General features: G+C 42.4%; 2 protein-coding genes across 5 annotated transcripts; both read left to right on the top strand.

Moving 5' to 3' along the window:
- The first annotated feature begins 766 nt into the window (after positions 1-766).
- Positions 767-7758, top strand: leprotl1 (leptin receptor overlapping transcript like 1). Of its 3 annotated transcripts, none has more exons than XM_047340628.1 (5): positions 767-854; positions 1505-1580; positions 2744-2930; positions 3145-3257; positions 7525-7758. In XM_047340628.1, exons 1-5 carry the CDS (start codon positions 839-841, stop codon positions 7646-7648), a joined length of 516 nt encoding a protein of 171 aa, XP_047196584.1. In that variant the 5' UTR covers positions 767-838; the 3' UTR covers positions 7649-7758. The 3 variants fall into 3 exon arrangements, with proteins under 3 accessions (XP_047196584.1, XP_035017793.1, XP_035017791.1); XM_035161902.2 differs by lacking the exon at positions 7525-7758 and adding an exon at positions 3777-6297; XM_035161900.1 differs by lacking the exon at positions 7525-7758 and having other exon boundaries at positions 3145-3261.
- On the top strand, positions 7644-20742 carry LOC118112534. 2 transcript variants are annotated; one of them, XM_035161898.2, is made up of 8 exons: positions 7644-7770; positions 9354-9511; positions 11150-11406; positions 12311-12398; positions 13842-13954; positions 15600-15752; positions 16042-16129; positions 20503-20742. In XM_035161898.2, exons 1-8 carry the CDS (start codon positions 7674-7676, stop codon positions 20539-20541), a joined length of 993 nt encoding a protein of 330 aa, XP_035017789.2. In that variant the 5' UTR covers positions 7644-7673; the 3' UTR covers positions 20542-20742. The 2 variants fall into 2 exon arrangements, with proteins under 2 accessions (XP_035017789.2, XP_035017788.2); XM_035161897.2 differs by having other exon boundaries at positions 16039-16129.
- The last annotated feature ends 3432 nt before the right edge of the window (positions 20743-24174 follow it).

Here is a 24174-nt window from a genome sequence, read left to right as displayed (position 1 = left end):
ACGTACACATTTCCGACAATATAAATCAAAGCGGCCTGTAAATACTGTACATTATACAAATGCTCTACTGTCATAATATTCGCATATATATGCATCCTGTACATTGTTAGAGCATATTTGCAAACTACCACCATATGATTCACGTACCTCATGTATATAAGTAACCTGCAAGTTATTTATTCGAGCATCTTTGCATCATATGATTCACACACACACATATATATATATATATATATATAAGTAACCTGCACGTTATTTGTTCCAGCATCTTTGCACTATTTCCCCCTCTCACAATTCCACCATCTGCATAGTATTACATGTTTTTAATCCATCCTTGCACATCTTGTTTCCTGTTGCACTTCTGTCTTCTTCCGTTTAACTCTATTTGCACATAGCAGTTGTGTTAATGTCGTTAGTTTCTTGCAGTTTGATGTTAATTGCATGTCTGCCTGTGTATTGTTTACACATACATGGCAAATAAAGCTCATATCATTGTGGGAACTGTTGTGTTTTTCTATAAAATATAAAGTCTTGACCTTATTATGTTATGATCTGGCCCTTTAAAATTGAGCTGAACTGAATACCTTTTATTATAATGAATTCTTCTTTATGCCATGGATTGTTTTTGTGTGAAGGAGTTTGTACCCTAGTTTAGATTAAGTGCTACACAAATAAAGTTGTTATTATTGGTGTTATTATAGTTGTATAGCTCGTGTATTACTGTGTCTCCGTGTGCGGAGTGTTGATATTTCCGCGGCGGGAGGCGGCAGGTGAAGGCGGCGCGGCGGACTGGAGGGGGAAGTGTTGTCACTGTGTCTCCAGCTCTCCTCCAGCAGCCATGGCCGGGATTAAAGGTCTGGTTCCGTTCCATTCACCCGGGGAAAAGGCCTCCGAACTCGGGCCTCGGGTTCGCGCAGCTGCGTTAAAACAACACGCAGGCGGACGGGCGCGCGTTCTTCACGTTTTTAGCGAGATAACGGTTTTTTTTTTTGGTTAAGCTAGCTGCCGGGGGCCGGTTTCATCATAGCGTTAGCATGTAGCTGCACTAGCTTTGATTAGCATTTCGTTATCAACACTGACACACATTCACACGAGCTGCTGCTTTTATTCAATGTTTAATGTGTGAGAAACCGTGTTTAACTGGAGAGCATCACAGGAGTGTGGCACCGCAGCAGTGTGTGTGTGTGTGTGTGTGTGTGTGGTGTGGGGGGTCGATGCTAACACCCGGCTGCACCTTTAACCTGATGGAGACGCTGGGCTTCATGCAAGTGGATCAAACTGCTGTGAGCATCAGCAGCATCAGCGCAGCAGCGTGGGTTCCTCTGCTAGTGATGCTGTGAAACACGTGAAATCAGCTGATTCCTCACATGGTGCACCTCAGGGCCCCTGCTGCTGCTGCTGGGGGGCTCCTGGGGCCACACGTGAATCAGACAGATGGTGTGTGTGTTGCTTTGTCCCTGATGATGATGATGATGATGATGACTTCCCTCTGTCTGTCCTGCAGCTCTCATCAGTCTGTCCTTCGGAGGGGCCATTGGTCTCATGTTCCTCATGCTTGGATGTGCCCTCCCTGTGTACGAGTGAGTACCACACACACACACACACACACACACACACACACACACACACACACACACACACACACAACATGTATCATGAATTAAGGTTCAAATGGCAGCATCAGGAGGAAGAGGGAAAACCTGTGGTGACAGAAAGGAGAAGAGTGAAAGTGAAACCTGAGTTTATTTGGTTTTCATGTGAAATGAAACTCAAGAGTTCCTGAGATATTCTGGGATGTTCCTTCAACTCACCTGTTATAAAACCTGTGACACACAGAAGCTGTTTCTTTGTTCCTCTGGTTGTTGCAGCAGAAAAAACCCTAAGTGGAAATAAGCTGCCGCGAGTGGCAGAGAGGTTTTTTCATTGTTGGATGGACAGATGATGGATATTTGCTTTAGCCAGATTATGTCTTTTTGGCCGTGCAGCCAACACCGAATGTTCCAGGTCTCAGATCAGTTATTAAGAATCACAGCAACTTAACTTTGGGTCCTGATGTTAGTGGAGGAGAAATTAACAGCATATACAATTACCACAAATCAATCATTAAACTACGGCTGAGTCTTTCAGGAGCCTCTTGACAGTTGCCTGCTTTGGTTTGTAATCCAACCTTTGATGCACTGGGATCTGATCGATCAGTGACATTCAAACAAAGGTTTTGTGTATTTGCAGCCCCCACACACACACACACACACACACACACACACACACACACACACACCTCAAACATAGATGGATGGAGCTGATTTGTCTTTTCAGTGAAGCAAAGTTCTTTCAGTCCCTGACACGAGGGGACGAGCTCGGGTGGATCTGGCTCTAATCTCATTTTCCTCTTAGGCCTCAGACCAGCCGACTAGAGGAGAGGAAGCAATAACTGTTTATTATCAGTAGAGCCTCACTGATATTATCTGCCAATTTCAACATGTTAATAATACAGGCTGGTCCATATGGAGTACTTGCTTTTTCATTATTTATTATCGATAGTGCAGCTCATTCTAATTCAGTTTTTACAAACCTTTGCATCTAAATCAAGTGTATATTTAAAATAATCCAATTTCTGTTGCTGCATTTTATATTTTTTGTATAAATATTGACATATTGGCATCAAAAAGCACCATATCTCCTGCATTGTGTCCGTTTATACCTCGTGGGAATAAATGTCTTCCTCTTTTTTCCCCGTCTGCAGCAAATACTGGCCTTTGTTCCTCCTCTTCTTCTACATCCTCTCTCCGATCCCTTACTGCATCTCGCGGAGGGTGATTGACGACACAGACTCGGCCAGTAACGCCTGCAAAGAGCTGGCCATCTTCCTCACGACGGGCATCGTCATTTCAGCCTTCGGCCTGCCCGTCGTCTTCGCAAGAGCTGAAGTTGTAAGTCGCCGTAGTCGGAGCTTTGTGGCCCCTCCTTTACATTAAGTTTACCTAATCAAGAAACTTTAACTTCAAACCATTTATCACTTGTGTCCACTGTCATGCCTTGAATATGTTAACGTAAACATCTTGTAGCTTTTCTTCTGTTAACTGGTGCAGTTGGTTTTGACCTGGATGTCGTTAATGACTCACTTCCTCTGGCGTTGCTTCACAGATTGCCTGGGGGGCGTGTGCGCTTGTGCTAACGGGTAACATAGTCATCTTCGGGACCATCCTGGGCTTCTTCCTCGTCTTCGGATCCAACGACGACTTCAGCTGGCAGCAGTGGTAAAGCAGCAGCGGGAGGGAACGGGGCGGGGGGGCGGGGGGGACCTTAGTCTGAACTGTTTTTATTAGCGTTATTATTATTATTATTATTATTATGGTATTACCGTTTGGTTATCGTTCTTGTTATTTATATGATGACCACCACCCATCAATACACTCACACCAAACCAGTGCAATACGCTGTTTTTCTTTTCTTTTTCTTACTGCCTGCATCATGTTGAACTGACATTACAGTGGGATGGAAAACTGACTCAGATTTTGAATCCTTCCACATTCTGAATTTTGCTCTCTGACTTCTGTGTTCGTGAGTTTTTCTCCTTCTGTGCTTCAGCTTTTTTCGTTTTGAGCAACGTTGAACAAGTTCCCCGCGTTATCTGTGAAACAAAGAACAAGTTGAACGTCTAGGACACTAAAATATGATCTCACCAAAAGGACAGGGTCATTTTCTGGCTTCTACTCTGTCCCGCTTAGTTGATTCGCTGAAAATGCTGTGAATAAGCTTCTTTTTGTTCCATATAGAGAATCATGAGTTTCCACTGCGTTGAGAGCACGTCCACACTACTACACCTGAACTCTGCTGCAGGCGTTCCTGCTGTCCTCACTACCCCGGAGTTCTAGAGCCGCTTAAATGGAGACGTTTGGAAACTCTGCTGGTTGTTTTCATTTGACCTTGTCTTTTATTTCCACACACAACCTTCAGACCTTTTTTAAATGTAATTTTAAAATGTGATCGTTCTCTGTGTTTCTCGTGACATGAAACACGGAGGCGGTTGTTTGTTTCCTCTCCGCTCAGAGAAGAGGATCATATTCAGACAGGCCACTGCAGAGATCAAATTTAACTGACTCGGTGATTTCCCAGGTGCCGACAGGATGCAGGCTGCTTATTCATTCGTGTTGCTTTGCATCTGATAGCGCTCACTTCCCCAAACGCCTGAGTTAGCCGCGCAGTGTCAGGTCAAGAGAGCAACGAAAGAGCCAGTAGTAGCTTCCAGCTAGCGTAGGATAAGCTGGAGGGCAGCGGCCAAGCAGCGGTAAGACCTGGGCTACTTATAAAGACGGCCTGGTCAGCCGCTAACGGCCCCTAAGCTTTTAAATGTGACTCCCCTGACTGGACTCCTTCAAAATAAGAGAATCCAGACTCCATGTTCGTCATTGATTTAAAACATTAGGTCCAGATTCTGAGTTCATGCTGTCGCTTTTACCTCACACCAGCATTTCCCCCCGGAATTAAAAACACAAGTTATGTTTCAATTATTTCTTTTTAATTTTCAAGTTTTTTGTTTTTATTTCCTCGCCCTGTGTGAAGGAGATGTGTATGTCGGTTTGTTAAATCTGTTCTGGGATCAGGTCGGTGTCGTTATGTTTAATTGAATTAGCGTCGGCTAAACACGGATTTAAGCTTCTGCTGCCTCGTCTAAGCGCTGAGCGTCGAACATGTTAGACTTTTGTTTCTGTGGATGTTTGTTTGGAAACGTGTTCTCTGGAAGATAAAGAGTTTTTTTTATTATTTTGTCCTTTTCAATAAGTCTTTGTCACTTTGGGCTGCAACTAATTCATTTGCAGATCATTTTTTTCGATCAGTTGATTTTATAAATTGGTCCATAAAACATCTACTTTCAAACCACAGAGCACAAGGTGACGTCAAATATTTAATCGACTTTCATTTTAGACGAAGAAAATCAGCAAATTCTCACATTTTAGAAATCGGAGAAATCAATTTTTAACGACAATGTTGCTTGATAAATGTCAAACGATGAATCGATCACCGAAACAGTTGCTCAATTAAGTGATTAATCGTTGCAGCTCTAGATTATATTTTTGTAGTTGGGTTTCCACACACAGCAGATTTCCAATGGAAGTTTTGTATTGTGTTGAAGACGCTCACAGTTTTCACTGATTCTGTCCCACAGTTACTGTAACATCTCAAATGTTTAACCCTCTTTCTATGATTTTAAAAAGCACTCATTCATTTTTACAAAACTTGCTTTAAAGGTGTAGTTGAAAATCAGGGTAAATACAGGATGTTTATTCACTTTGATGCTGAGGAGGAGACGTCGGTGCAGGTGGGAGCCGGGAGGCGATTAAAGTTAAAAACTCTCAAACTTAAATCCCTTCAGTTCACATGTGTTATCTAATCTGTTAAATTAATACAGAAATTTAAATGTTAAAACTGACATTTTGTGGTTTTAGAGTAAACCATTATTTATCAAGAAGTTGTTTGAGTACAATTACCAACGAGCCACAACGTTAAAAGTGGAAACTGTTTTATATGTTGTGGTTAATAAGTGTATTTCACTTTAACTACAAAGTAAGTTTCATGTCACTCAAAGTTTTGACTTTCTGCCTCTGTCATATTGTATCAAGAGGAACAAAAAGAAAATTTGTTAAAACTATGTAAAACTTTAACGTTTCTGTATGTAAATAAAAACCCACGACTCCAACTCTGACCTGACGGCTGCTTCTCAGCACGATGAACCGGCGCCAAGCGTCCACGCCGCGTTGTAACGTTTCCTGTGTGGCACCTGATTCTTCCAGAGATCATAACCTCAGCGAAGGCATTGATTGTATTAAAAATGGCGGGTTTTTTGATTTCTGTCGAAAACAACCAGTATTTAAATGTTGAAAACTACTGACATGATTTGTGCATGTTTTTTTATTATTTATGTGACACCACTTTGAATCTAAAAGAAAAAAAGCTCTTAACAGTAGGTTGACCCTCTGGTGGTCGGTGAGCCCGTCTGTGAGCAGGGTGACTCCATGTTGTTTCCTGAGGCGTGAACGTCCGTTTGAATTTAACGCTTCGTTCTCTGACTTTCTGTTTCGTTTCTGAATTATCTCCCTGATGTGAGTTCCTCTCTGTTTCTGTTCTGAGCACAGATTTGTTCTTTCTCACACATTTGGGAGGATGCTGTATTTATTTATTTGAACGGATGCTTTGCCATTTTCTATTTACAACTTTTGTGTTAATGAAGCAGAAGTCAACGGGGTGGTTTTCCTTTCTTTCTTTTCTTTTCTTTTTTAAATAAACGCCATTTCTGAACATCCTCTCCTTTGACTGACTACCTTCGCTCTGCAGCTCCTCACTCGACCTCACAGGAAATGAGCTGAGCTGATATCACAGTGTGGTTTGTTCTGTGGGCGAGCAGCACTCGGCGTCTGCAGGAGAATCATTACTCGACATCTCATTGTGTCGAGTGTAAACAATCCTTTATGGAGGCGAAGTCGGTTTCATGTGTCATGATACTGCAATTTTTACTGAGGTTTAAATAGAATTAGAATTCATTTAATTGTCATTTCACAGAGTATAACACAATTAAATATCAACCCTGCTGCTGCATCCACACAGATCAGGCAATAATAAAAAAAGAAAATAGGAAATGAACATATATTAACATAAAAAATATATTATAATAGTATGAACAGGTGTAACTCATGAAAACAGTTGGATAAAGTATCTTATTGTCGTAAAAGATGGTTTAAGAAGTTACTGAAATAATCTAAATCTAATGACTAGTCTTTTTTATTATTGTTTAAATGAAATGCAGCCTGTGTTTTTATCTCTGTTCAGTAGTTGTCACTTTTACTGACTGGTAGTTTTACTGGGATTTATCTGTTATTTGACAGAAACCCGAGTAATAAAGTTAATTTGTCTCCCTCCGCTGACGGGGAATGCAATAGCAGGTTCACGAGCAGCTGCATGAAGAGTTCAATCCACAGAATCACAGAATCTGACTGAGTTACCAGAAATAAGAAGAGAATCACCACCACAGGTCAATAAACACCGTCCAGTCCCAACAATAACAAGGATTTATCATTTTTTACTCGTGGAGTATTTTCAAAAGGTTTTAGCTCAGGATCTGGATCGAACACACACACACACATATAGTCCCAGGGCACATGCCAGTGAGGCCATCCTCTATAGAACATGCAGAATAAGACAGTACAGACCTGAGGCAGCTGCAGTGAAGCCACCGGCCTGCGAGACTCAACATGTCTGACTTGCATCAGCTCCTTCCTGCAGCACTCGCCGCCTCGGGGGGGAGTTTTAATACAGAAACTTCATGTATAAGAAGCCGACAATTAGTGTGTGAGTCATGAATTTCCTTATTATTCAAGCAGCAGGGACAGTTGGCATAAAACAGTTCAGGCCTGAACACACAAACACACACACACACACACACAGAGAGAGACACACACCAGCAGCAGCAGCTCACCTCTGTGTTGTGACAACAACAGCTGGGATTAATGCTTAAACTTGCCCTCCTAGGTCCAAGTCTTCATGCCTAGGGGGAGTTAAATATTTCAGGAAACGTGCACGCTGGGTCTTATCTGAAGCTGGGGGACAGTCCCGCCCGGCCCTGAGGATCATGGGAAGGTGGACGAGGTTTTAGGGAGAGGACAGCGGCTCAGAGACACATGAGCATGAGGAGGTTTTTCAGACCTCAGCGGGACGAGGACTACAGTCAGATCCAGTATCTGACGGCCAAGTGCACGCGCCTGGCTCATGACAAAGGTACGTCAGGAAGTCACACACTGTTTATCTACCATCATACCGTCATATCTGCATTTACTGTTATACCTGTGTACTATTTGTGTTCTTACAGTTAGATGGACCAACGTGCACATGAAACACCCACGTTCATAGTTTTTATTCTGGTGTTTTCATGTAGTTTTTTTACGTTTTGCACTTTTGAGAGTAGATCATGTACTGCAGTGTTTCAATCTGCTTACCGCTCAGTTTATTAGGAACACCAAGCTGAAACTATGACGTCTGATACAACAGTACTCTGCACTAAATGAAAGTGAAATAATCATAATGGAGGTTGTAGTTTGTTGTGTTGTTGGTTTGTATTTGTGTCACGGCGACTTTGTAAATAACAGAAACACCTTCTGTGCAACATCCGCCAACAACAACAGGTAGTTTAATGATTAATTAGGAAAAGCACAAAACTCAGTTGCACTTTCATAATGACTGAAGATAACCTAAAGAAACAAGGTTATAAAAACCCATGTTTTGTAATATACAGTTTATTATGATCTTGTGTCGTATCTAAAAGTGACATCACTGCTATTTACTAGATATTTGAACGTGTTAATGTTTAAAATTTGTTTCATGATCCACTTATAGAAAATACCAGAAGTACTAAGATGATCGTGTAGTTGAATAGTAAACAGTAAACTTCACTTGGTTCAAAGGTCCTGACCTGAATCTGAAAATGTGATTTACAGACAGTAAAACTCTGTGTGTCTGTATTTATTGCTTTAATAAAACAAGGGTTGATGGGAAACTCACACAGAAGGATTCCATGGAAGCTGCACCACACCTTTTATAACATCACCACGGTAAATAATCTGAGGAACGAGAAGTCAGGGGTCAGTTTAATAAAAGAATAACTTCCCGTCTCTGACTGTTGAACGATATTTTCTAGAGGCGTCAAGAGCTAAGACCAGAAAGTACCTGTGATATTTAGAGGTGAACATATATTCGGATCTGTAAAACCATCAAAACCACTTTGTACTTGTAATTTCTAAAACACAAATTATTAGGGCTCGAGCACCGAACGGTGGGAGGCCCTATTGAAATTGAAATGATTATTATTATTATTATTATTATTATTTTTCCGATAAAAGAAGGGGCTTTTTGAGGGCTTCAACATGCTCAAAAATATTCTAAAGTTTGCAGTAAATTAGAAAGTGGTGAAAATGTACTTATTCTGGAGTATTTGGAAATGGGCGTGGCAAAATGGCTCAACAGCGCCACCTGGAACGCAGCCCCTAGTTGATATTGTGTTAATAACACTCATTGGATGATATCGAGCCTCTTAAATCATTACATCATGACGGGAAGATTCATCACCATCTGTCTGTACAACCCCAATAGAAGTAGTTGATTAGTAGTGTTTTGGAATAATTTGAGCTTAAATAATTTGCCCAAAAATAAACTAAAACATACAATAAACAAAATCAAAAACTAAAGTGGTGAGCTTCTCAAAAACATAATATGTTGTACCTGTAACTCACGTTTCCAAGTGTAAAGCAGATCTTCTGTAGTTGGTGTCCTTCCTGACTCGGGTCTGGTGTTCTGTGCGGCTGCAGGAATCCTCGACCGGGAGTTCCTGGTGTCCAGAGAGCGGGAGAGGAGGCTGCAGAACGATCTGGAGGCTGTGACGGCTCGACTCTTCCACCAGGAGCAGCTGAACGTGGAGCTGAGGATGGAACAGGACCAGCTCAGCGGCCGAATCCACCAGCAGCAGGTGAGACGAGGAGCTGCTCTGTGGACACAAACCTCACAGATCGACCTGCTCTGTGGACACAAACCTCACAGATCGACCTGCTCTGTGGACACAAACCTCACAGATCGACCTGCTCTGTGGCGACTTTACGAGTCAGAGTAACTCTCTTAATGTTTAGAAAGTCCAGAGACATTAACACGAGTCTGGATTGATCCCTGAATCAGGTTTGACAAATGCATGAAGCCAAAAACATCACAGACTCAATGGAAAAACAAGAATTAAATGATATATTGTCATTCACTCACAGTGCAGCATTTATATTAATAAGAGTCCAAACAATGTGGATTTTTGGGGCCAATGCAGATAGTAGAAAAAAAATAATAAATCAGAAATCAGTCAGTAAATGTACGTTTTATAAAGATGTAAAAGAAAACTTGTGAAAAAATGTAACTTCTATCTTCTAACTATCTTGTTTTAACCCTCGTTCTAACCTTAATAATAATCCTATATTGCACCACTCCTGTGAAGCTAGGAGTTTGGTAAACACGTTTCCAGCATCAACAAATACCTGATGTGTCTGTGAAAGGCTCATATCAGCAGATTTTCATTAATCAACCAACCGATTAATTGTTCAGGCTCTTATAATAATTAAACTAAAAGTTCCCCAATTTAAAACCAGAGTAAAACAGGCTAGTTTGTATAAACTGGGTTCAGATGTCAGTCAGAGTATTTTACTTTAATCGATATCAAAACGTTTCCCAACAACAACATTAAACTCTAATTCCACCTCTAACGTCGCCGCAGCAATTAGACTCTTGTTGGGAAACACTCACCTGAAGCCCAGAGCAACACAGAGCCATTATTTTTACTTGTGTCATTTAACCTTGTGGTGTTTAACCTCATTACAGTCCCATAATTTAAATGTACACGGCCAATGGGCCACCGATGCCACAATTACAGTAATTACACTGGAACCGGGGCGAGCTGTAAATGCCAGTGTTAACATTCGGTAAATGCCGAGGTTTTGGCAGCGGTCACCAGGACCTTTTCTGGGTTTTCTGGCGGCTCCACACAAGTTGTTTAGGTGCGAGCAGTTTAACTAAAGAGCAACTTGTTCTGGTTTCTCAGGCTGTTTCATTTGAATGCTTTTTAGACGAATACTTCACAGGAGGAGACAAAACATGAGAAAAACCTGAGGAGAAAATAAAAAATCAGCGTATTTTCGTGCGGCTGCAAAATGTTGCATGTTTAGTTTTGTCCTTCCAGATTGGGAAACCCTTGATTATGGGACTTTACGAGTATTTTCAGCTCTTCTACAAACTGCTGTGGTGTTTTTAGAGACTCACTCACTTTCCCCCCAGAGATTGGATTTAGTTTCAGGTTCGGGCTTGTCACAAACACTTTGACCTACATGTAGATTTGCCTGAGCAAGATAATAATGCTATTATCCTGTTGATATTGTGCCATTTATGTTTGCGTGCAAGCTGCAATGAGGACATTGCTCCATTGGAATAACAGAGTTCTGCAGGGAAAAGAGAACTAGAAGGAATGCAAAGCTATAAAGTGGCTCATGGAAACAAGTGCAAGCATGAAGTGAACGTTTATAGAAATGTGTGTAGACGAGGATCTGTGTGGTATCACCGTGTCTCTGTCGTGCAGGACCTGGTGCACTTGCTGCAGCAGCGTGTGGTCCTCCTGGGGGAGGAGAGCTGCCGCGACGTGGAGCTGCTGCGGCAGGTCGGCTCGGACCTGCTGTGTCTGCAGAGCTCCGAGGTGAAGCTGGGGGGCCTGGTGGAGGAGCTCAACAAGGAGGCACAGCACAAGGCTGCGGTGGTGGAGGGTCTCCGGGCGGAGCTGCACGGAGAGGCCCGGCGCAGGGCCGCACTGACGGAGGGCCTCCAGGCGGAGCTGCACAGGTAAGCATCTGACAAGGTGCTGGAGATGGAGAATTAAATAATCCACATGTTGCAGCTAATACACATAAGAGTTAAGAGTTTTATCAAATCATCTGATCTTATCCTTTCATGGAAAATCTGATCGTACTATAATTCGACCCACACACGTTTCTCTGTGTTGGAAATAACGACCTTTCCTACTGCTGCTGTTCGATGTGAACACATTCCTCCATGTTTCCCTCGGATATTAAACTTGAACAAAATGTAAAAACGAACAGTGACATTAAAGATAAGGCTGCAGACTGAGAATAGAAGCATCCAAGTTAATAATAACAATAAGAAAACCTTGCTTGCTTGATGAGAATCGGCAGTAACCTTGAGCCAAGTGAAGCTGAGAGAACGTTCAGCTCAACAACTGAATAAAAACACAGAGTCTGATCTGGGGTCAGAAGAAACGCTGTCGGCTGCTGACTTTGAATCTCGCCGTGGGGGGGAAATAAAGTTGGCTCAGTGTCAGACTCTGTTATCACATGATGGTGATTCAGCGTCGCAGCAGCCGAGCAGCGAGAAGAAGAAAGAAAAAGTCGAGAAACATCCAATACTTTAATGGAACCTTCAAAATAAATCTCTCTTTCTTCTCCTGTGGGGGCTGGAGATAAAACTTCAGATTAATGGACACATCTGTGGAAGAAGCACCTGTTTCTGGTTAAGATCGATCCAAGCAGCAAACAGATGCAACGACAGCTTCAAATTCTCCTAATTATTTATCCATTTTACCAATAACTGTTTGTATTAATAGTGAAAAAGTGGAGTTTCCTCTGCAGACAGTGCTTTATAAACCTGAATGACTTTTGTGTTAAGCAGCTTCTAAACCTCGTCCTGACTCCGTCCACACGTGAGATCTGTGTGTTTCTGTCCTGAACAGTAAGACGCTGGAGCTGGAGGAGCAGCGAGACGTCAACACCACTCTGAGAGAGGAGGTGGAGGTTCTGAGCAGGACTCATCAGAAGGAGGTGAGGGAAGCCGGAGCGCTTCTTCAGTTTGTTTTCTAATTTAAAGATTGATATTTGTTTTTGATCACATACTTATTGATTGATTCAAAGATTTTAAAGTGATCGTGACGTCCGTCAGTGGAAGAACAAACAGCAGGGTGGATGGTTTCACTGGTGGGAGAATGGTAGTTTTCTTATTTAAAAAGTAGAGTAAAACTTTAAAAGTACAAGTACATAGAAACGATCTGCCTTTATTCTCTAAAGGTACTTGCTTTTAAATATATTTATAATCACTAAATATATTAAAAAAACAACGTGAAGACGTAACGCAATGCTTTGTAAAAATGAAGAAAGTAGAAAGAACAGATATTTGCTGAAATATGTAATAGTATGTAAAGAAAGAAAGAGAGAAAGAAAGAAAGAGAGAGAGCACGAGAGAGAGAGAGAGAAGGGGGGATGGATGGATGGATGGACTTTACAAATTATTAGAATATATATTAAATGGAATAATAATATAATAATAAAATGTATTTAAATTGCAGTATCACAGCCGTCACTTTTAATAAATCACACAAAACAACTGTATTCAACAAACAGGAATAAATAGATTAAATTAAATTAAGTGACACAAAGACAGCTGTGATGTGATGTTCGTCCAGCAGGTGTCAGGATCCGACTCTCCTCCTCCTCCTCCTCCCAGTGAACACTTCTGCAGCTTTAATGGTTTTTAAAGGAGTTTTCCTCCTCGTCAGCTCCTCCTGAGATGATGCAGCTGCTCCTCTCAGCTCCAGTAATGGATCAACACTGTCCACGCCGTCTCAGGCTCATTCTGGTCAACGTGGCCGGGGGCCAGTGAAACACAGTGAATAACAGCCACCGCTGGACTTTGAATAATTACCTTCATGAAACATAAAACCTCAAGGTTCAAATTTACACACCGGAGCCAAATTTTAAAAAGCTACAAGCGCCCCAGAGAGCTCACTAATTCAGATTCTGCTGGCGCCGGGTTCGTGTGAGTGTGTGTTGGCTCCGGGCATCAGTGAGACATTCCTCCGTACCTGTCAGGACTTTCTTCTCTTTCTAATTCACACTTGGCTTCAGAGGCCTCACTCCCTCACTGGCCTCTGCTTCAACCGCTCCATCAGACAGCAGAACAATCCAGCTCCACAATTATCTCTTCAGCGAGCGTCCAAGAGAACAAAAACCAGCCGACTGACAGAGGGAGAAACTTAATGAGAACATTTGTTTGCGGTGGAATCGAGAGCGTGAGTGATTGTGAAAAGTCCTGGGAGTCGGAGATCAAGTCCGACTCCTCTGCGTTTGCTCATCTTTCCAGATGAGAGCAGGAGGGGTCGGAGGTTTTGATTTCCGACGTGTGCAGAACATTTCTACCTCCTGCTTTTTTCCTGTTGTCACGTCCTGGTTGCGGATGAGATAAAGTGACGCTGACCTGTTCATGTACAGGTTGGGGAGCTGCAGCAGGAGAACGAGGGAAGTCTGAGGAAACTGCAGGAGACAGCAGAGCAGTTCGAGTGGCTGTGTGAGCAGCAGCGATACTGGATGTGTTGTGTCAAGAGGTTTGTACTTTCTCCCACGATCACAACAAGAACCTGATCACTCATCTTTTCTTTATGATGAGCACAACATGAAGAACTTTACTTATGGATTTCAAATTTGGAAGCAGGGGTGGAGGAAAGCCTCAAATAGACAAATGTACTCATGAAAAAGTAAAAGCACCACAAAAGTTCTCCTCTAATTATTTATCAGTCTTAAAATGATAAAACAAACTATGTGAACATGCAATGGTTTGTAAAAATCTCGTGAATTAGAAAGTACAAATATTTGCTGATACATGTGGTGGAGTGAATGTACCAGAATATTAATCTACTTAAGTAAAGTATCGATACAGGAAGAAAGTACTAAAGTAGAGTGATGAAGTAAATGTACTTTGTTACATCCCACCACTGAGATAAGATAAAACTGTATTCATCCCTCACCGGGGAAATTCACATTTACAGCAGCAGATTGTCCGAATGAAGAAGACACAATAACAAGCAAATAAGAAATAGAATTTAAATTACAGTAAATGAACTTCTCACTGGACTGAACTGTGAGACAGTGGGTTGGTAAACGTTGATATCAGGCACCATTTAGGTGAAAGTGATGAAATTGCTTGTGAAGTGAAAAATGAAGTGGTACAAATATGTGAAAATGAAACATTAAGTGATGAATGGTCAAATGATTTGATTAATTTAAAGCGGATTTGATTAAAACTGTTGTGATAAGATGAAAACAAATCCATGTTTCATAATTTTTCACATTTTAGAGTTTATCATTCATCCGTCACAACACAAAGTTTATCTTTTAAGGAAAGTAGCCTTGAGCCTGAAAGTGACTTAACATGAGATAAGTGTGATGAAAATGCTTCCTAATGAAAAATGGAGGTGTTGAAAATGCATGTGAATTGAAAAATGGAATAACATTGTTGTCATTTGATTTGATAAACTTATTATAATTTTATTTTCCACATTCATCATCCACAAAACCCTTCTGTCTTTCTTTGAATTAATCAAATCACTTGATAATTCATTTTTCACTTCACGTGCATTTTCATCACCTCCACTTTTATCAGTTTATTCATGTTGTTTTCACCCTTCATATTAATCTAGAACAATCAGTGAACTGAACAGAGTTTCTGCTGAAATGAACCTTTAGAAAGGTAATGTGCTATTTTTACTATTTTTAATTCTGTGCACGTTGGATACTGGTTTCTTTTATGGGCCACGACTTTTATGTTCACGTAAGCAGAAGAAGTTTTGCTAGAACGACCTATTTTAAATCTCCCCAGTAAATATCAGAATTCCCCTCTGCACAGTCGCTGCAGTAAATATTTCTTTGAAAGCCGATCTAATAAAAGACCTTTCTCAGATTCAATGTGATCAGATTTTATTTCCCCGCTTCCTTTGTAGTTCAATCAGACGTATTTCATCCCTCACTGTTTACAGTCTGAACGCTGCTGTTGTACATTCTGCATTAGGAACATCTGAGGTCAACATTCTGCACGAGCACAAGTTATAGAGGAAGGAAATCCATCGCACCTTAAATCAGGTTTTATCGTCTTTTAATCGCTCGGTGAGTCTGTGCTTTGAAGTTGCATTAAGGGGTGTGTGTGTGTGTGTGTGTGTGTGTGTGTGTGTGTGTGTGTGTTGTGTGTGTGTGCAGGTTCAAAAAGTCTCTGATGGAGGAGAGAGACGCTCTCCTGCAGCAGGTCAACACGCTGCAGAAGAAGATTGAGAAACTGACCTCGAGGTCACACGGCGTCGGCCCCACACGGAGCCTGCGCTGCCCCCTACAGGACACCGAGAGCTGCGAGGGGTAAGAAACGACAGCAGGTCACACGCAGTCGAACATTCGCCTCCGGTTCACGGAGCAAAGAAACGAATAAAACACTGGCTTCCTTTGGCAAAACAAATCGGACCTGACGGACGGGAAAGTTGTCAAAAAGCTGCTCTTCCCAGGCTCCACCCCCTCGTTCCAGGCATTGTTCTGTTGTTGTGAACGAGTCTGACCCGGAGAATCTCCTGCTCCCTTCTTCATATGTGAAAGACAAACTCAGGAAATGTCCAGACACATGAGCGCTAACGTCTCTTTTCTCTTGAAGCAGTGTCACATCGTGGGATGTGGACGAGGCGACTGACCTGGAGTCTCAGGGGGAGAAGTCACACGTGTTGTATGAGGAGCTCTTCAACCAGGTATCATTTTAACGTCTCTACTCAACTCAAGTGTCTGACGGGTCATTTCATTACTTCTGTTTCCTCTCTGCAGCATAAAGCTTATTTAAAACCTCTCTGCACCAGTTCAGTCTTGGGGAATCTTTGTGCAGGAAACACGTGCAAACCTCAGGGGTGAAATATTAGCGATTCATCAGAGAGTTCATCTTCGTAGCCGTCAGAACATCTTTGATGATTGTGTCTAAGTGGGTGTTTTCTTTCAGCTGCAGGCTCTTTAAAGGAAAGAGGATCTGAGGTGGACGTACGCTTACTTAAAAACTCTTTGGCAAACAAATATGGAGTCATAACAAATTCAGATTCCTTCAGATCTCTCACATGTGAAGTAGGACTGTGGTTATTTCCATTATTTAATAATCTGCCTGTTATTTTCTTGTTTAGTCTATGAAATGGGGAGAATTTCCCAACAGCTCAAGGAGCTGAAACCAATATATTCAATGTGCGACAAAGAGAAAGCAACAAACCTTCAAAATCCTTGGAGAAATTAATTGATTATCAATCGATTCATCAACATTTTGTTAATGTTAAGTTTTTTTTACGGAGCTTTTTAGAAACCAATGTGATACAAATGATCACAACACTTCAAACATTTCTGAATTAGAAACAAAAGCTGATCTATGACTGAAATAAACAACCATGTAAAAACATTTCACAACATGAACACTTAATAAAACTCTCATGCACAAAAATGTACTCCTTTTCCATTGCCAGCAGAGGAGTTTGCTTTTCTGTTTTTGTCATATTCATCGTCACGAACACGCCAGAAACCGACAAGCTCTCTCACCTCCTCGTCTTAGCTGCCATTTTGTACCATATGAAGGAAAAATCCCAGTTGCATATTGTTCCCAAGATGTAAAAAAATAATAAGGACACAAGCGTTCGTGGCTGTTTAGGCACCAAAGCCTGGAAGTTCAATGTGCGTCGTAACGTTGCAAAGAAAAAAGTGCAGCGTGAGAAGAAATGAGTGCGTTCCCCCAGGTGTCACCTGTGTTTACTGCAGAGTCATTCGACTCAGGTGTGAACGCTGATTGTGACCAATCCCATCGCAGTAAAATCCAGATGTTGGTGGGAGTTAGTGGGTTTTCTAACCTGGGGATTTATCACCTACACTGCAGCCGGGCACCATGGGGGGGTAGAAATGCTTCATAAGACTTTTTGCAGGAGGTGTAGGAACTTTACACAAATTGCTGCTGATCAAAAACACAGGTTGGACCTTTAGTTGGATGCGGTCTTCAGATTTTACAAGGGATCGGCTCAGTGTTTTAAAAATCCACAGTAAACTGCAGCTCTCGGGGGGGAAAACTATAAGAAATCTAATATTCCCGGTGGCACAGCCGCCAGTCCACCGTGGCTGCTTCTGGTGCCGGAGTTGTCAAAACTCTGCAGCTCCGGGAGCACTGATGTCCCATTAGTGTTTTTTATTTTGTCTATCTGCTGCGTTTTGTAACAAGGACGTGCAAGTGTCCTGCAGCTGTGCACGCAAAGTGGAGGAGCGTGAACGATGGCAGAACACGCAGCGTCATCTAACGGCCACCAGGGGGCTCAGGATAAAACCATTGTGCTCATTATTTTGTAGATTTGAGTCATAAGACTTTATACAGATGTTCATGGTCCCCAGATGATGTCTCCAGTGATTCTCTGACCTGTGGCTTGTTCCATTATCAGGTTTAATGTTTGAATTCATCCAGTTATTTGGTTTATTATTGAAAAAATAACTGGTTCAATTCATGTATGAAATGCAACACAAAGTGCTGAACAAATAAAAGCAAATAGTCACAACAATTATCATAAAACAATAGAAACAAAGAAGATGAAATAAAATACAATTCAATTATTCATACATACATAAACACATACATAAAACACACATATACACAAAACACTTCAGGAAACAGCCGTGGTAAAAAGACAGTGTCTGAAGATTTGGTTTAACCCAGTCCACCTCTATGGTCGGACTAAATGTCGGAGGGTTGGTCTGAGTCGTGGTCGGAGGAAACTTTCACACACTCTGTTATTTTGGTTGAGACTAAAGGGAAAAGTCCAAAGATCTGAACCAAACAAAGAATGTGTGAAAGTGTCTGAAAACTGTGGCAAAATCTCAGAAAAAACAGTTTCTGGAAACCGACCAAGTGAATAAAAGATGACGTCCTTCGACCAAAAGGTTCAGTGGAGAGACTGAAAGTAAAACCAGAAGAAAACATCTGTTCTTGCTGCAGGAACCAACTTTTAGGTTCACAGGGACATAGGAAATAAACATATGAACTTTTACACTTTAGTGAAAATTGGTTTAATTCAACCATTGGGCCTTGCATAATCAGAAAATCAAGTTATTCATCCGTTAAAGCATTAAATAACCAAACATGATAAATGGATAAACATGATTTATTTTGTGGGTACACGAAGAGCTCAGTTTTTTAACCTGATCTTTGCCTATTTGCGTGATGCAGATCCAGGAGGGTCAACATGTCTTGTTCAGCCTGGGAGCTTTAATCCACTGAGCAGAAAAACTATAGGAAATAACCTCTCATCTTAAATGAACATTCAATTTAAAGACAAAAACAAGGGAACCCCAAACATGTGCCCTGTGGACCCCCAGCAGAGATCTATATTAAACCAACCTCTGTTTTTAGAGGAGATGGTGTAACCCGGTTCAGTCTGTTAAACCTTTGGACCAGAGACAAGCGGAACTCTCAGGGGTGAAACTCAAAGTTCAAAACCCAGAGATAATGATCTGAGGACGACTGCCAGCCCCCTGTGGACTTCTAGAGCTGCCAGAACATTTATACAAATGATACTTCATGGGCACTGGGGTCTAATCAGGGTTTTATTATTTTTTTCTGTCCATCTGCTTTAAAGAGTTAGAGGGCTCCGAGGAACTTTGGATTGCAGAGCCACTTTGCAATCAAACAGGAACCCCACAACGTTCCACAGAAACCTCCTTTAGGAAGCGTTCGGAGATCCTGACAGGATCTCAAAGGCTCCATCCTCCTGGAGGAAAGGTGTAAGAGCTCCCACGTCGTCCGAGTGACACGCTCAGTGTTTCTGTTAAAGAGGAAGCCTGACAGACGGAACACAGGGCTAATAGTTGTGTGTGTGAGTGCCTGCCAGTCCCCAGTGGAGCTGTTGTGCTTCCAGGGACTTCAGGGATCGCTGATGCTTTCTGCACCGGAGTCACATCAGGCCTCTTCTCTCTCTCTCTCTCTCTGTCTGTCTGTCTGTCGGCTGCACATGGCTTCGTCCCAAACCGTCCGCCGACTCCTCCAGAGCAGCAGAGAGATGACTAATACCGACTGGAGGGAGGTGGCTGCCAATAGCCCCTGTGCTTCGTTCCCCTCACCTCTCGCAGGCTCTGCACTGCATTTCTCGGGATAATTATTCTGATTGAGTGCAGATGATGCAGAGTTTTCTCTCTTTTTTTCCCCCTTTGAGCCGAGAGAGGGAGGAAATTCAGCTGGAGGAGCAGGGCCTGCCGGAGACATGAAGGAAACAGCCGTGATAAAACACATTAGTGGCTCCGACATGATTTATACGAACGGCAAACTCACAGCGTGTAGATAGAAGATTGTTTCTGAGACGACAGAAATAAAAACCACACGGAACCGAATGATACTGGAAACATTTGGTGCTTCGCAAATCAAATCACGTTTGTGCAGCTTCACTCAAAAAATGGGTTGAATCTGGTTGGAAAGTTTGAGGATTTTTTAACTTGAACTTGTTTCAGCTACACTTTGGTCTGGTGCTACGTGCTCACACATATTAGGGAGGAAGCAAAGGACCTGGTGCATAAATAGCAATGATTTATTTATCTAAATACCAAACTCTGAGCCCATCGGCGGATATCTGGGCCAAGACTCTATCTTCAGTTTACCGTACACTGTTTACAGAACGTTTCTCCACAGAAAACACAAACAGTGCTACTTTTCGCAGGTGTTTTACATCTAGACGACATTTTGGCTCATCTCTATTAACAAATATCTGCATCTGGAAACATTGAAAAAGCTGGAAGAGCTAACGAAATGTAAAACGTCATGATCGACGGCTGAGACTGACCCGTGATTGGTCGAGCAAGCGTATCACCAAGATTTTAAATATTGTGTCTCAACACCACGATCGTTACGGCTTTAAATGACGGCAAAAGTTCAAGATGGCGGCACCTGGGAGTAGAGACGTGTCACCCATCTTTACACACACTCTACTCTATAACCTAATCTTATCATCTTGGTATTAAAATGCATGAACATCTCACTGGGACATTTCTTATCCTGAAGGCGTTTTCTCTCGCTTCATATTCATCGTCTTTGGTCAACTTCACTCACTGTTTATTTGTCTGTCCTCAGGAAGGAAGTCCGATCAACGGACACCAGAAACCTCCGTGAGGACGCGAGCCCGGACTCTTCTGGGTTTCCTCTAACCCAACTTCTCAGGAGATAACCACTGGATGTTTGCGTGTGTGGTTTTTGCGATGTGGAATACTTCCCATCATTGTGTAAGAATAAAAGAAAAAACATTCACTTTGTCTTCCACGATTGTTCACCTGTCTTGAAAAGCATCGGCGTCATTGATTTACGTCTGAATGAAGCGGCGTCCTTCCCTCGGCTGGGACACGTGCACGTCACGTGGGTTGTGTGGGCACATTTTCCAGTAATTGTGCTTTATTCAGACCTTGTAAACACCAGCGCTAACAAGAGCGAAAGCACCTGAGAATGTTGCTTTGCGTTGTTGTTTTGTTGTTTTGCCAGCGAGGCCTCGCGGGGGGGGGGGTGGTGGAACCGGCAGCTGCTGCACAGAGGGAACCGCACACGTGTTGTTTTGACCAACATGAAGCTCGACTGTTTGTTACATCTCGGCTCTGAGCGTCACAACCTTTCACTTTTACCCCACCGGCGTTTCCTCGTCTGAGACAACGTGAGGTGATTAACGCTAACGATGACGAGTCGCAGGCTTCGTCACGTGTGAAACATGTGACGAACACGTGTTGATGAGCGGTTTATAGACGATGCTAATGGACCGGGAAGCATTTTGTCACATTATACACTCGTCTTTGTGCATGTTCGCATGTTGTAAATAAAGATGGACGACATCACAGCTCCTCACAAGTGAAGCCAAAGTGGCTTGATCGCCCCCCTGGTGGTTGGCTGCAGTTAGTGCTCCATGTTTGCAGATACACCAATGTATGTTGTAAGATGTAAGTATTCATTTCTGGTTTTAATTAGTTATTTGATCATATAAAAACTGGGTCAAACATCGTGACAGACAGCTGAGACTGGCTTGTGATTGGTCGAGAGCGTGCATCAGCAGGACCTTGATACTGTGGCTCCCCCACAGACTCTGGCTCCAAATGACGTCATCAGCACAAGATGGCAGCCTTCGTATCCAGGATATTTTAGCTCCCATAGTGGGAGACACGTCGTCCATCTTTATTCACAGTCTATGGTTTCATCCAACTGACAGCAGCTCTATTTTGCATATAATCGTCCATAAGGGATTTGATAAAGTCAAGTTAAGTTAACTTATGTAATCCAAAATAATAAACAGACACATTTGCCTCATCACCTTTATATTATTCATTTTCCCATGTTCCCTCGTCATCGTCACTGCAGTGCTCATGTAATGATGAACAGATTTAAATTTTGAGTTTTGACAAAGTGAAAACATGTTTTTAGAAACTTTTATAAATGAATTAGGTCAGAAAACTGAAATCTCATATTAGCAAACATTCAGGACTCATAATCCAGGTCTTGGTTGAAGCCAGTTTGGCAGCACATTCAGTTTTTATGTTTTTTATTATTAAAAAAGTACAAATATTAAATTATTTCATAGTTTGCAAAATATGTTTCGTATCAGTTTGTGGATTCTCTCTCCAGAAAGATATCAAATCCCCTTCGATTCCTTCACTTTTGGCAACAACAACATCATAAATGTGTAATAAACGAGTCTAACGTCTTTATCAAGGTCAAGAAAAGATTGTAGTTTTTGTTAAATGTCATGAAGTCAAATCAGAGGCTGAGTCGTGTCCATTTTTTGAGTTAACCTAGAGAACCTAATAACATGAGGTATGCAGGATTCAGGCCTCAGCCAGGGATGCATTAGATTATATGTTATTTCAAAATGACAATAAACCCATTGAGATAAATGAGATTACATGAAATTCACTGGTTACGGTCACGAAAAATTAAACTTCTAATAACAGTTTCCAGTCCGAGGACGAGTTCAGCATCTGATGAATGTCGTCACCTCGTCTCCCTGTGTCGTGATGAGGGTGAACAACCGAGTTTATCTTGGACATTAAGGTTGGAATACATTTACAATTTCATTTACCCTCCATGTCCGAGAAGAACCGTCAGGGAACACGAGGATTTACAAGACTGACAGATCATAGAGGTGCAAATAGTAAATGCTCTGTATTTATAAAGTGCTTTTCAAGTCTTGATGACCACTCCACCCAATTACATACATATTCATACAGTGCATGTAGGCACGGACTGGGGGAGACGGGGATCGAGCCGCCGACCTTCTGGTTAGTGGACGACCGGCTCTCTCCCTCCTAAGCGCCACAGCCGCCCTGATGTTTTCATCAACATTTATCTGTCTGTCGGCAGAATTACTCAAAAACCTCTCAACGTTTTTCCATGAAAGTTTGTGGAGGGGTAGGACATGAACTAAGGAACGATTTTTTTTTCACTTTCTGCAGTGAGGTATGCATCTGGAAGTGAGTTGAGTTTCATACTTATGTCCTGTAATAAAACATTTAAAACCCCAAATCTTGCCAAACAGGGGTTTGTGGTCTAATTTGTGTGAGTTAAAGGGTCTTGATCTAGAGAAATGTGTTTCACCAGCCTGGTGAGCTAAAAAGTCAGGGATGGATCAAATGAAGCAATAATACAGCTTCGGCTCTCAGGTGTAGTTTTAATAAATGTTGCATCTATAAGACTCAGACACTATATCTGAGTTATCTGAGCTCCAGGCCCCTGAATGAGCATTAACGCCGCAGGAACAGAAGACGTGTGCCTGTATCTGAGGGCTGTGGGATACTTAAAGGTCTCAAACTGGACTTGATGGGTTGGAGGTGACCAAAGCAAGCGGCTACTGTTCTCTGCTCGACCCGGTGCTACGTCTCATCGTAAAGATTCGGGCGCCAGATCTGCAGCAGCAGCGCCCGCGACCACGGGGGACACCGGTGGCACCAGCAGCCGTCTGCCCTCTGACTGCCGAGCGCCAACAGACTTGTGACCGGCAGAGGTGGAGCCAGAGATTAACTACGTGTGGCAGCTGGAAACAGGTCGCGCTTGCACACAATAAATGCCGCCGCACGCTGCCACGCAGAACCAGACTCAGACATTATGGGTGTTATTAATAGAACAATTATAGGCAGAGCAAGAATAGCATGTTTATGTCCGAGCGTGGTCACAGCCAGGCAAAGCACATTACAGATATTTAACACCAGGATATACCCATTAAAAACAGGGAGTCTTGTTAAAATGGAGACCGGGGGACTCGTATTTCCATGTGTGACTTTTCTGTGTACTCGCTCTTACAAACACGGATTATCTGGTAAAAGCATAAACTGTACATATAGCGTGAATGGATTATAAATAGCACCGCATGGGTTCGGGAACTCGGACTCAACAGAGAGAGCGTTTATTAAACATTTACGAGAGCTGGGCGCCACTTGGAGAAATATTCCTCTGTCTCAGCTCGCAAAACAAACTCTGACATGTTCGGCGCGTCGTTGTTTGTGCTTCGGAGCTCGAACTACGAGAAATAAAGTCAGTGAAACACGGTCACGTCTGATTCCCCCCCCTCGTGGAGATGAGACTGGAATCCAGCAGAGTTTAAAAGATGTTTACTCCCGTGTCCTCCGTGTATACCGCTGCTCATCAGATTGATTACTATGGATGTTTTGGGCTCTTTCCCCCTCCCTGCTCGGAGGAAGAGGCCGCATGCTAATCGAAAACAGAGCGGGATGATGCGGTTTTTCCCTCCGACACTGTTTGGATGGGGATGTGGAT

This window comes from Hippoglossus stenolepis, chromosome 7, assembly GCF_022539355.2.
Source record: "Hippoglossus stenolepis isolate QCI-W04-F060 chromosome 7, HSTE1.2, whole genome shotgun sequence".
Taxonomy (NCBI): Eukaryota; Metazoa; Chordata; class Actinopteri; order Pleuronectiformes; family Pleuronectidae; genus Hippoglossus; species Hippoglossus stenolepis.
The sequence above is the reverse complement of the archived record's forward strand: the minus strand, read 5'-3'. Positions and strand labels throughout refer to the sequence as shown.